General features: G+C 36.8%; 1 protein-coding gene across 1 annotated transcript; it reads right to left on the bottom strand.

The window, feature by feature from the left end:
• Positions 1 to 1097: 1097 nt before the first annotated feature.
• Positions 1098 to 9217, bottom strand: wasa (WASP actin nucleation promoting factor a). The gene is made up of 11 exons (XM_084390054.1): positions 8783 to 9217; positions 7334 to 7474; positions 7013 to 7099; positions 4945 to 5041; positions 4770 to 4802; positions 4655 to 4690; positions 4073 to 4241; positions 3812 to 3990; positions 2584 to 3515; positions 2103 to 2211; positions 1098 to 1917 (listed from the first exon to the last, which is right to left on the bottom strand). The coding sequence occupies exons 1-11, from the start codon at positions 8885 to 8887 to the stop codon at positions 1865 to 1867; spliced, it is 1941 nt and encodes a 646-aa protein (XP_084246180.1). The 5' UTR covers positions 8888 to 9217; the 3' UTR covers positions 1098 to 1864.
• Between the last annotated feature and the right edge of the window lie 2282 nt (positions 9218 to 11499).

An 11499-nucleotide genomic window follows, 5' to 3' on the forward strand; every position in this document is an offset into this window, starting at 1 on the left:
CCAAATTAATTAATTAATGAACAGTGGCTCCAAATATTTGGAAGTAATTTATTTTGGAAATACATTTTTACAGTGTTCAAAATTCAAGTTAAAAAATATTTAAAAGTAAATTTTCACAATTAATTAACTGTCTGTTGTTTTGAAATGTACCACATGGCTTAATATTTTGTTATCTAATGCAATAGCATTCACTTTTTAGAGTCACTGTATGTAATCCTACATTCATTCACTGCTCCAAAGTTAAAGTACCTGACCGGTCGTCCGTTGTACTGAGATTGTAGTCAGTGTTGATTTATGACTGAGCATTTCAGTATTATAAACAGGTGTAATCTTTTACTAACCTCACAAATATGACCTTCAGGATACAGTCATTACATACTGGCTTTAATTCAAGTAAAAATCAACCAATAAACTGTAAAGCACATTTAAAGAGGATATTACTCATAAACTTTGAAAACGTTCCACTAGTCAGAAAAACAAAGTTGCTTAGAAACTCATTGTTAAATTACTCAATCAGTGGGCCAGTGCAATTTCTAATGTTCCATCCAGATTATGAAATTGTAAAAGTAATATATGTGTGTATGTATGTTTGATAGTTATATATGTATTGATTCCAGTAACTGGGTTAATAATGGCACCAAAATCTGCAAGAACACCACTTGCCTTCATGTCTGTGTGACTGTGGCTGCTTCTCACTATTTGTAATATATATTTATTTGAAGTTGAATATTATTTATTGGATGATACTTGTTGCTAGACGATACTGAATAACGGTGGAGGGCATTTTTGCATGATTGACCAATTCGATATATTGTTATATTTATTTAAACGCATTCAAAATGACTGACTTGTTTAGGAAATAACACTTTTATGCTGTGCATCTAGTTTCATGCTTTTTGTCTGGTTGAGAAATCACCATTCAAGCAAATACAATCGGTCAAATAAGTTCACTCAGATAATATCTAACACTGGAAATATTTCACAATATTTGTGTGCTTTTTTTAGTAGAATGGTAGAATAGTCCAGTTGTAAATTACAATGTTTTGTCTTGCTCTTAGATGTTGATGTCTTGTAAGAAAAAAATAAAAAAGCAATAATTTGCAAGCCATATATTCATTTTTTTTATTCACATTTGAGTATATTTACATATGGTAAATACATTCAGTACTGATTAACATTACGTTATTGAATAAACTCTAGCTGATTAATTAACACGCTCAAAAAATCTAATAGTACACTTTTATTAACCATCTGTCATTCACGGACAACTATAAACAACAACATAGACCTTGCACGTTTACATTTGAGTAAGAGATCAACTTTACATTTCACATTGACTTGTTCCAGTTTCTTTGATAAACTTTTTATAGCTCTGTTGCACTCACTGAGACTGAGAACCCATAGAGTCTCATAACTAGAGAGCGATCACTAGATCACTATGCATAATATATGTGCAGGATTTTTTTTTTTTTTTTTTTTAATTTTTTTTTACATTAGTTTACTTTTAATTATCTTTGTCATCAAACTCTCCCTGAAGGTAAAACTTAAAAAAGTAATATCATTTTCACAGCATTGTTAAATGTGATATCAAAGCAAATCTCTAAATGAATTTTCATTTTTTATACTGTATATTATAATGTTGTGATGCCTAAAATTGTGTGATTTCAGTCATCAGTGTTTTAATTTTATTTATGATTTTTTTCAATTTTTTCAGTTATCGACCTTAAACCTAAAACCTAACTCGGCCAGAATTTGAATATCAGTGCGTTCCTAGAGAAAATGCATCGGATCAGTGTTGTTTAACTTTAAAAACATGTTAAGCTGCCCAAGTACATCTATCGAAAATATTTCAATTACAGCAGGATTAATCCCAATCTTCGTCATCATCCTCTTCATCATCAAATTCATCATCCTCATCTACAAAATATTAAAAAGTAGAAAATGTTAAAAGGCACTGCATACGTAAACAACGGAATCCAGCAGATCAACTTAATGTCTGAACATTATTATATACATAATATGTTGTGTAAATATTAATATAAAAGTACTACTTTTTAACTTTCATGATTACTATATTAAATAAAACAATCTTGAGTGGTTACCAGATGAATGGATGGCTTTACTCCTCTTCTGCATCACCATCATGAGAGCTCCAACTATTCCTTCTCCTGAATCCAGTGAAGGTGAAGGGGGTTCTTGGCTTGCGGTCACCTGGACAAGAGACATTACTGTATATTGCTGGTATAGAGTGTTGAGCTTAAGGCATACATGCAAACATTATTAATAAAGAGAAGCTAACATAGCCGGAACCTTATCAGTGCTTAGATCTTGTAAGAAAGTCTGATTAGATATCTTTGAGCAAACTGTGACAGATTTTTTTTCAGGATTATTTGATGAATATAAAGTTCAAAAGACTGCATTTACCTGAAATATATACTTTTGTAACATCATATGTCTTTGCTATCACTTTTGAACAATTGAATGTGTCCTGGCTGACTAAAGGTATTAATATCTTACAACAACAAAAAAATCGTACTAACCCCAACTGTTCAAAAGTGATAGCGTGGAAGTGTAGACACTCACCTTTTTGAGCTTCAACCCTGATTGTATCTGGGATAGTAATGCTCCTCTACCCACTTCCCCACCGCTGGATGCTGGAGGTGGTGGACCAGTTGAAGGTGAGGAGTTGCTTCCAAAATTCATTGGCGGAGGGGCAGCAGCAGGAGGTGGAGGAGGAGGTGGCGGAGGCGGACCACCTCCGCTGGGTTTGGCTGTGGCTCGAGGGGGTGGAGGGGCGAAGCCTGAGGATTTGCTTCTGGGAGGAAAGTTGGATTCAAAGGTATGAGGTGGAGGCAAAGAATCAGCAAAGTCTTCAGGTGGAGGTGGAGGAAAGGATTCACAAGGTGGACTAGGGAAAAAATCAGACGGGGGAGGAGGTAGCGGCATTTCAGATTGGGGTGGAGGTGGCAAAAATCTATTGTCTCTTGGATGTGGGGGTAAGGGTGCGTTCCTCGTTCCTGGAGGTAGTGGTGGGGGAGCTGCCTCAGCAGGTGGGGGTGGCAGGAAGCTACCTCGCCTTTCGGACACTTGAGTTCCAGGTCTCTTTCCTGGAACGGGGGTTAAAGACTCCCTACGTTCTCCTGGGAGTGGTGGCGGGGCCAAGCCTCCACTCCGACCTCCAGGTGCAGGCGGTAAGGGTGCGCTGCGGGCTCCTGGAGGTTGAGGCAAGGGCCCAGTACGCCCACCGGGAGGAACAGGCGGCAGGGGCCCTAATGCTGTAGATCGGGCTGGCGGAGGACCACCGCGGCCCTCTATTGTTTGTTGTGATGGAACTGCTCTCTGAGGTGTGGGTGGAAGGGAACCTCGATTGGATGGTGGAGCAGAGGTTTGACCTGGGACAGGTGGTAGAGGCCCCATTCGACCTTGAGGTGGCGGCGGCGGCGTTGAGGAGAACCCGGATGGCACTTGGGGAAGAGAACCCCGATGTCCACTAGGAACAGGAGGGCATGTAGACTCTAAAAGAATGTTAAACAATACATTTAGAGCATGGGTGGCCAATCCTGTTCCTGGAGATGTACCTTCCTGCAGAGTTCAGTGCAAACCCTGCTCCAACAAACCTGTCTGTAATTATCCCGTTTTCCTGAAGATCTTATTTAGCTGGTTCAGATGCATTTGATTAGGGTTGGAGCTGAACTTTGCAGGAAGGTAGATTTCCAGGAACAGGATTGTGCACCCCTGGCTTAGAGGCATAATATGAAACAAATCCAACATTTTAACTCGGGTTAGCTGTTTGCATATCTCGATGACTTACCCTTCTCGTACACAGCCTTTTTAACAGCCTCCATTCCACCTGAACGCTCAATGACATCATAGATGAGTTGAGAGGTTTCCGAATCATCCATGGCTGCTTCGCTGATCCCAGCGCAGGACAAAAGTTTCTTCAGGTCTGGGTCCAAATTGTTTGGACCCATGCCTAGGTGACTGACATGCCTAAAGTCACAACACAAAGAAACATAAGCATCTCAACGGAAGCCATTTATCTTGGTTAAAGCGAGTCCACTTATTCACTCACGTGAATCCACTGGGTGCTCCAATATCACCCTTCAACAGTTTGGATCCTTTTTTCTTATTTTTCTTGTCTTTTTCTTTCTTTTCTTTCTTTGATTTGGAAGGGGTAATTTGGATCTGGACATTACTCGGTACCATTGGAGGCATGGCAGGAGACATTGGAGTACCAGAGCCTGTGATTTAAGATGCAATTACTTTGTGTACATTTCATGCAGTTTTACATCACTGAACAGACAAATTTAAATTGATGTTGTTTTCAGAACGTCCAATGCCTCTGGTTAACTTATGATGCAGAGAAAGCACGAGAACATTTGGTGGAAATTTATTGTTATTGGACATGATATTGGTTTTTTTTATGTAGGATTTTTATTATTTACAATAACCATATAAACTTAAAATAATTAAGTTAAAACAACAACAGGAACTAGACAAGAGTGCCTTGGTTTCCAATACAAAGCAAAGCATTTTTTTTTTTTACAAATAAACAAAAGGCTTATTAAAAAGCACAATATTCAAAATACATCCAGAGATTTTTTTGTATCCCAATGGACAAGAAAAAACATTTGTGTAAAAACAAATCACTTACCATTTGGTCGAGGAAGCGGTGGCAAAGTTCTACGATCTAAAAACATAAAAACATTTTCTTTGGTTTGCACTTAATTCAAATAATATAGTGATTGTGGAAAATCAGAGATTCTTACCTTTAGAATCTGATCCTTTTCTCTGCTGTTTCTCTTTATGTTATAAGAGGAAAGCATAACAAATATTTAAAATGAGACGCTTTATTAGATTCATAACCCTGGTGTATGTTTATGTTGTATTGGCAGAAAACATTTGAAACAAAATATTGTGCAAGAACGTATATATTTTTAATACCAAAGCGACTATTTCTCTGGCTGATCTTCTCCTCCACTACAGCAAAGAAATTTTCAGCCTCTGTTATATCTGCAAAGTTTAACCCCACTTGACAGTCCTGAGGAGAGAAGTTTATATTTGAATATAAAAGTCCATGCACAAACACAATGTTAAGGAATGAGTCAGTTAAGTTTTTCAAACAGAGTCAAATTACACTAACTGTTGCTTACATTAAGGCTGATTATGCTTGTTGTTAGCATCATGCTAACTCACTGTTAGCATTGAGTTAGCAAACTTTTGAAAAGTAGCCCTGGCAGCTTGCAAATGCATGAATGTAAATTAAAAAAGGTTAACAAAAGGTTGTTACAAAATAATAACACAAAATGTTTAGCTGCCGCTTTCATTCTGTATTTCTGATGTAAAGCAATAATGAATTATTATTAATTAAATAATAATTAATTTATATATTGTTTTAATTTATAACAATTTAAGTTGGAAAGGTCATTTTCATGTCCATGCTCAAAAAGTTGGGACCGACAAACTTTGAAAATAAAAAGTTGTTAAATTTAGCAAGACACTGGCACTTCAGGACTATAGAGTTGAAGAGCTCTGACATGCATACGAAATGTTGTTATTTTGTGTCTGTAGTTGCTTTTGAATAGCTGCATATATGGGTCAAATTAACCCCACAGACATCAAAATCATATAAAAATGTATATATGCAAATTTCACTACACATTGGCGTGTTGCAACTTTGCATGCATGCTCATGACCCATAATTAGAAAAAGTCAAAAAAATTCAAGAAAAAAGAAATGATAGCTCATTTATGCTGTGGCTGAATTATTATTAAAAAAGTGTGAAAAAGCTGCTTTTTAAGCCCAATTTATACTTCTGCGTCGAACTTGCGCCGTAGCTACGTCGTAGGCTGTGTTTAGCGCGCGTACCCTTCGGCGAACCCTGACGCGCACCTCTCCAAAAATGTAACAACGTGGCCCTTCTACGCAGACGCAAGCGCTGTGATTGGTCTGCTAGAACCCCTCCCTCTCCCTCGGGTTTTATGCTCCCTCTGCATGTGCAATTGCACATCAACACGGACAAGGACGCAGAAGTGTAAATGTAAACCAACCCGTAGCCTACAGCGTAGGTCTGACTCAGAAGTAGAAATCAGCCTTTAGCATCATTAGGTAGTAAAAAAACAACAACATCACAAACATAATATAAATTATGTGAGTATATCTCAAAACACATCAGCGTGTTGAAACATGCATTTTCAAGTTCATAACTCTAAACGAGAAAAAGTCACAAAATGTCAAGAAGAAAAAAAAGACCAGGTTAACCAGTATTTACATAAAAATCTAAATGGGTCAAATTGAACCGCATCATAACACGAGGGTTACAGGTTCAAGTGCAAGGGATTATGGGTATTCCTCTACTCCAGATTCCTCCAGCTACAATGCTTTTCCATTGGTCCTGCTCAGTAGCAGATGCAATGATAGTAAGTTCAAAGTACTGTTTGGATGGTTCGTCCTATAGATCCAAACAAATTCCACAGGCCTAAGCATCAGTGATCAAACTGAACATGCTCAACAGTTTATCAGTTCTACTACCTTTACCACTTTAAGTTCTTACCATTTTACTGCTTACTGCTCATACTAAAGGACCTAAAACATGACTTTCTTTTTTTATATCCTACATTAGATAGTTTAGTCAATGGAGACAAAATGAAAGTATTTAACAGTGGTTAATTACCCAACCAGAAAATTAGCCCAACTAGTTTATCAGCAACAACAACTGTGTGAATTCATCATACATGCAAATACTGTGTGCAACTTAAGCTCTTTTTGCCTGCCTAAATGCACTGGCAGACAGTTTTGTGGTAGACAGTGCTATGAGGAAGTGCTGGTAATACGCAAAATTAACTTTACAGGAAAGAGAAATAAAAACTTCCTCAACAAAAAAAACAAAAACAAAATACTATTGCTATTTGATACTGTGAAAACATGTCAAAAGCAATTGTAATAATGACAGTGAGCATATAACGCACAAGGTTGGCATGAACTGCTGTAAATACAACAGGTAAATACTTACATCTCCAGGGAAAGTGTGAAAAAAAGGCCTGACTCTTTGGTACATTAGTTGGTTATAGATTTCCTGTTCCCACACCAGCTTCCCTGCCTGAAGAGAAGTAACAACTCTGAAATCATCTTAGTCTTCTCCCAGACAAACACAGGTCAAAAATGTTCAGAACTACCCATGGGGAAAAGTTTGTTTTTATTTTCTATTTTAAAACAGTTTGTTGAGATTTTAATTCACACGTGCACGTGCAAAATGTGATCTAGATTTAATGCATTTCTTTAGTGTATGCTGTTAACGCGATGTTTGCCAATAAGAGATGAATGGTCTCGAAACCTTAAGGTCAAAGAGACGGATGAAAAAGGAGCGCTGGTGACTGTCCTTGACGAAACACACTACTCCAGATTGCTGAGGTGTCCAACGGTTCGGCTCGCTCGGAACAGCCATGAGCAGCTGCACAACCGCTGAGGACAGAGACTGCAGACAACACCAGAAAAAAAGACTGTATTTAGCATCACGCATCACATGCATGATTGTTTGTGAATCACTTTCACCGATGAACGCTGAGCAAACACGTAAAGTTGCAGATAATACAATAGCTTTTTTATCATTTTTCTGTGACAGGAAATGTATTTAAGCAACTTCCCCTGTCATACCCCTCTCAGTGCTCACAGTTCAAGCTGCAGTGCTGAGGACAAATTTCACACCTTTTCTTCCTTCAATCACAAAAGCTTTCACTGTGTGCAGTCAAGCAGCACCAAAAATACCCACAAAATGGCTACGGAAGGCTACGAGTCTTTTGATAATGTTTGTTCAACCAGACTTCATCATGGTTGCATAATCAGTGCATATGTGTATGCATATTAGATAAAAGCTTCTGCTACATAAATGGTCGCCAACAACAGAACAACAGACTGTCTTGAATGTGTCATAATGGAATGATCAGAGGAAGTAGAAATAAATAACCACATACAGAAGTGAGAAATGAGTTTGGATATACTGGTTTACCTACAGCTTTCTTTGATGTACTGTATAGGCTATATGTGGCTGCAGTTCTTTTTAAATAATTAACTGAAAAATCCATAAAATATTTAAAAAATGGGTAATGAATTTACAGTAAAAATGTGAAAATACAATCATTTGAAATGCGTCACGCAGGGAGTTCTGAAATTGTCATTTTACTGATATAATTTAAACAGTATGTTACTGTTACGGTACATGTTGTCTGAATAGTGCATATTTTACACTGTTTTACATTTCGCTTCTGTTAAATGACACATTTTCACTGAATATTGTAAGGTAACTTTTTTCAATTTCAATTTCAAAAATTTTTTTTGAGAGTCACACCATTAAGTTAAAAGTTAAAAAGTTAAAAGTGACTCTTCGTTAAATTAAGTTACAAAATGTGTGATCTGTTTTTTTTTTCACATGGTCTAAGTGACGGTGAAAATGTTTCACTTCTTAATTCAGATAAATGAGGGGTGAAATACATACATAAAAAAAAAAAAAGAGTTCAAAAGAAGAGACAGCTTCTCAAAAGGAGAAGTAAAAAAAATATGCTCAATATTTCTTGTCTACAGAATTCACTATATCTTAATGCATACACTTTCACAAACACACACACACACATAAAAAAAAAAAGTCTTTTAAAGCATTTAAATCAAACTTTTGGCCCTCTGTTTGCACAGATGTGACTGAATTTCATCATGAAAAACACTCCATCTTCCCTCTAAAGTGTAAATTTACCTTAGTTCTGGTCTCTGTACTGAAGGCCTCTGAACTTACCACACACCTCCTGCCCAGCAGATCCTCCAGCCTCTCATTCTCCTGTGGACTGAGCAGAGAGCAGCCCGCATTCTCCTGACCTTTCTCCTTAGACGTTCGCCTCATGGCCTCATATGCTCATGGACCAAACCGTTAAAAAGTTTCACTCGAAGCGAGAGAAAGAAAGAGACCCCGAGAGAGAACGAGAGATCTCCTCTGCACTACCGGTGACTAGTCTGAACAGCGAGCATTGAGTTTCTCTTCCTAGTTCTTACTCTCAGCAACAGCAGACAAAAGCTTTTCACAGGAAATGGACAACCACACTTTTTTTTCTTTTCTATTTTCATTCTCTCGCCTGTTTGTCGCTTGACACACTGCTGTGTGTTCATGTTGTTTCAGATCAGAGCGGAAGACCTCTTAGTGCAGTCAGATCATCAGAACAGACATTACATTACTGTCTACAACTACACCAAGATAACCTTCTGTTGGTTGGTTTCCATCCGTGCCTCTAGTATCTGTCTGAATGTTACAAATGATGAAGGACAGAAAACAAACAACAAATGGGAGGAAGAATTACTAACTGTGGTTAAAAGAGATGAAATAAAACAAAAAGTGAAATGAAAACTTAACATTATGGCAATGAGATGCAAGAGATTTTTTGGTTTTTACTTTTACACTACCAAACTGTTCAGCTTTTTGTTTTGCAATCGTTAAAAATAATTAGTTAAGGCAATATTTGAGAAAAATCAAGAAATTTTGCATTCTGGGGTGTAATAGGTTTTCCTAATTTAGCTAAAATGGATTTGTTTGTTTAGTAAATGCTAAATTTCTCCTTTAGCAAATATAACCCTTGTTACAGCAAATACTGATCTCCTGGTTAGATTGTTTTTTTGTTTTTTTTTTAACTAGAAACACTTTAATTAGCAATTATTATTATTATTATCATTAGTGTGATTATTAGAGATAACACACACACACACACACACACACACACCACACATTCCATAGGCGTACTTGTTTTTATACTGTACAATATTCCATCCCCCTACACTAACCCCTAAACCTACCCATCACAGAAAACTTTCTGCTTTTTTACAATTTTAATATAATATTGTCTAGTATGTTTTTTAGGTCATTTTAATTACGAGGACTCATAAACCACTTTACGTTATAATACCAGTGTAATAAGCATGTCATTACAAAAAGTGGTGTCCTTGTAAATCATATAAATAAGCACACACACACACACACACACACACACACACACACACACACACACACACACACACACACACACACACAAAACCTGTCCTAATAGAAAGAAAGCAAGTTGACAAAAAGATTGAATCCAATATTTGGTGATAATATAGCATAACGAGAGATTTATAAGCAATTTATTTGAAGACGGTGTTTTTTTTTTTTGGTTGTTTTTTTTTTGTTTTTTGTTTTTTTTACCGGGAACACCATGTGACTTTGTGCCATTTTGTACAAAATAAAAGCATTCCAAAACAAACTTCCTGGTTGAAAACATTAAAACACATTTTGTTGAATATTGACAAATTGATCCACAAATCACAAATAATGCTTTTTTTCACTCAGAAACTGAGGTGCGTATGTATGTGCAGATCAATACGATCAATCAGGTCAACGAAGAAATACAAAATCAAATTGAAAGAAAACAAGTTGACAAAATAATTGAATACAGTATTTGGAGATAATAACAAGCAATTTACAAGCAAGGTCATTTTTGACCGGGAACACAAAGGTGTTACAGGATTTCACACAGTGTAAGGGTTAAAGGGATAGTTCACCCAAAAATGAAAATGCTGTCATCATTTACTCACTCTCAAGTTGTTTCAATTTCTTTGTTCTGCTGAACACAAAGGAAGATATTTTGAAGAAAGTTAGTAACCAGGCCGCTTTTGGGGCACCATTGACTTCCATAGTAGGAAAAAAAAATACTATGGAAGTCAATGGTGCCCCAGAACTGTTCAGTTTCCCACATTCTTTTTTTTTACAGGTTTGGAACAACCTGAGGGTGAGTAAAAAATGACAGAATTTAAATTTTTGGGTGAACTATCCCTTTAAACAAATACAAGAACTATAGTATATTTTTATAAGGGCTAGTTTAACGTAGAATCAAGAGGACCTTTATGAATTCTTGACCAAGCTATTAATTTTCCCCATGAGTAAAATGTTTTCTGTTCTAATGATGGCTGATATTAGGAAAACCTGGCCTTCAGGTGATGTTGCCTAAATACAGAAACATATACAGACCCTTTCCAAAAAATTTGAATATCATGGAAAAGTTTATTTATTTCCATAATTCCATTCAAAACGTTAAACTTCCATAGATTATAGATTCAGGGCCCACAACTTAAACGATTTCAAGTGTTTAGTTGTTTATTTGTACATAATTTGGGCTTCCAGCTCATAAAACCCACGAAAACAGGATTTCAAAAATTTGAATATTACATGAAATCACACATGGTCATTGAACCAGGTTTTGGTTCTTTTGGCAGTGTGGGCAGGTGCAAATCCTGCTGGAAAATGAAGGAAGCATGAAGTGCTCTGAAAATGTCCTGGTAGACGGCTGCGTTGACTTTAATAAAGCACAGTGGACCAAAGTCCTCTTTTCTGATGAGAGCAAATTTTGCATCACATTTGGAAACCAAGGTCCCAGAGTCTGGAGGAAGAATGGAGAGGCACACAATCCAAGATGCTTGAAGTCCAGTGTG

The sequence above is a fragment of the Rutilus rutilus genome, assembly GCF_951802725.1.
Source record: "Rutilus rutilus genome assembly, chromosome: 19".
Classification (NCBI taxonomy): Eukaryota; Metazoa; Chordata; class Actinopteri; order Cypriniformes; family Leuciscidae; genus Rutilus; species Rutilus rutilus.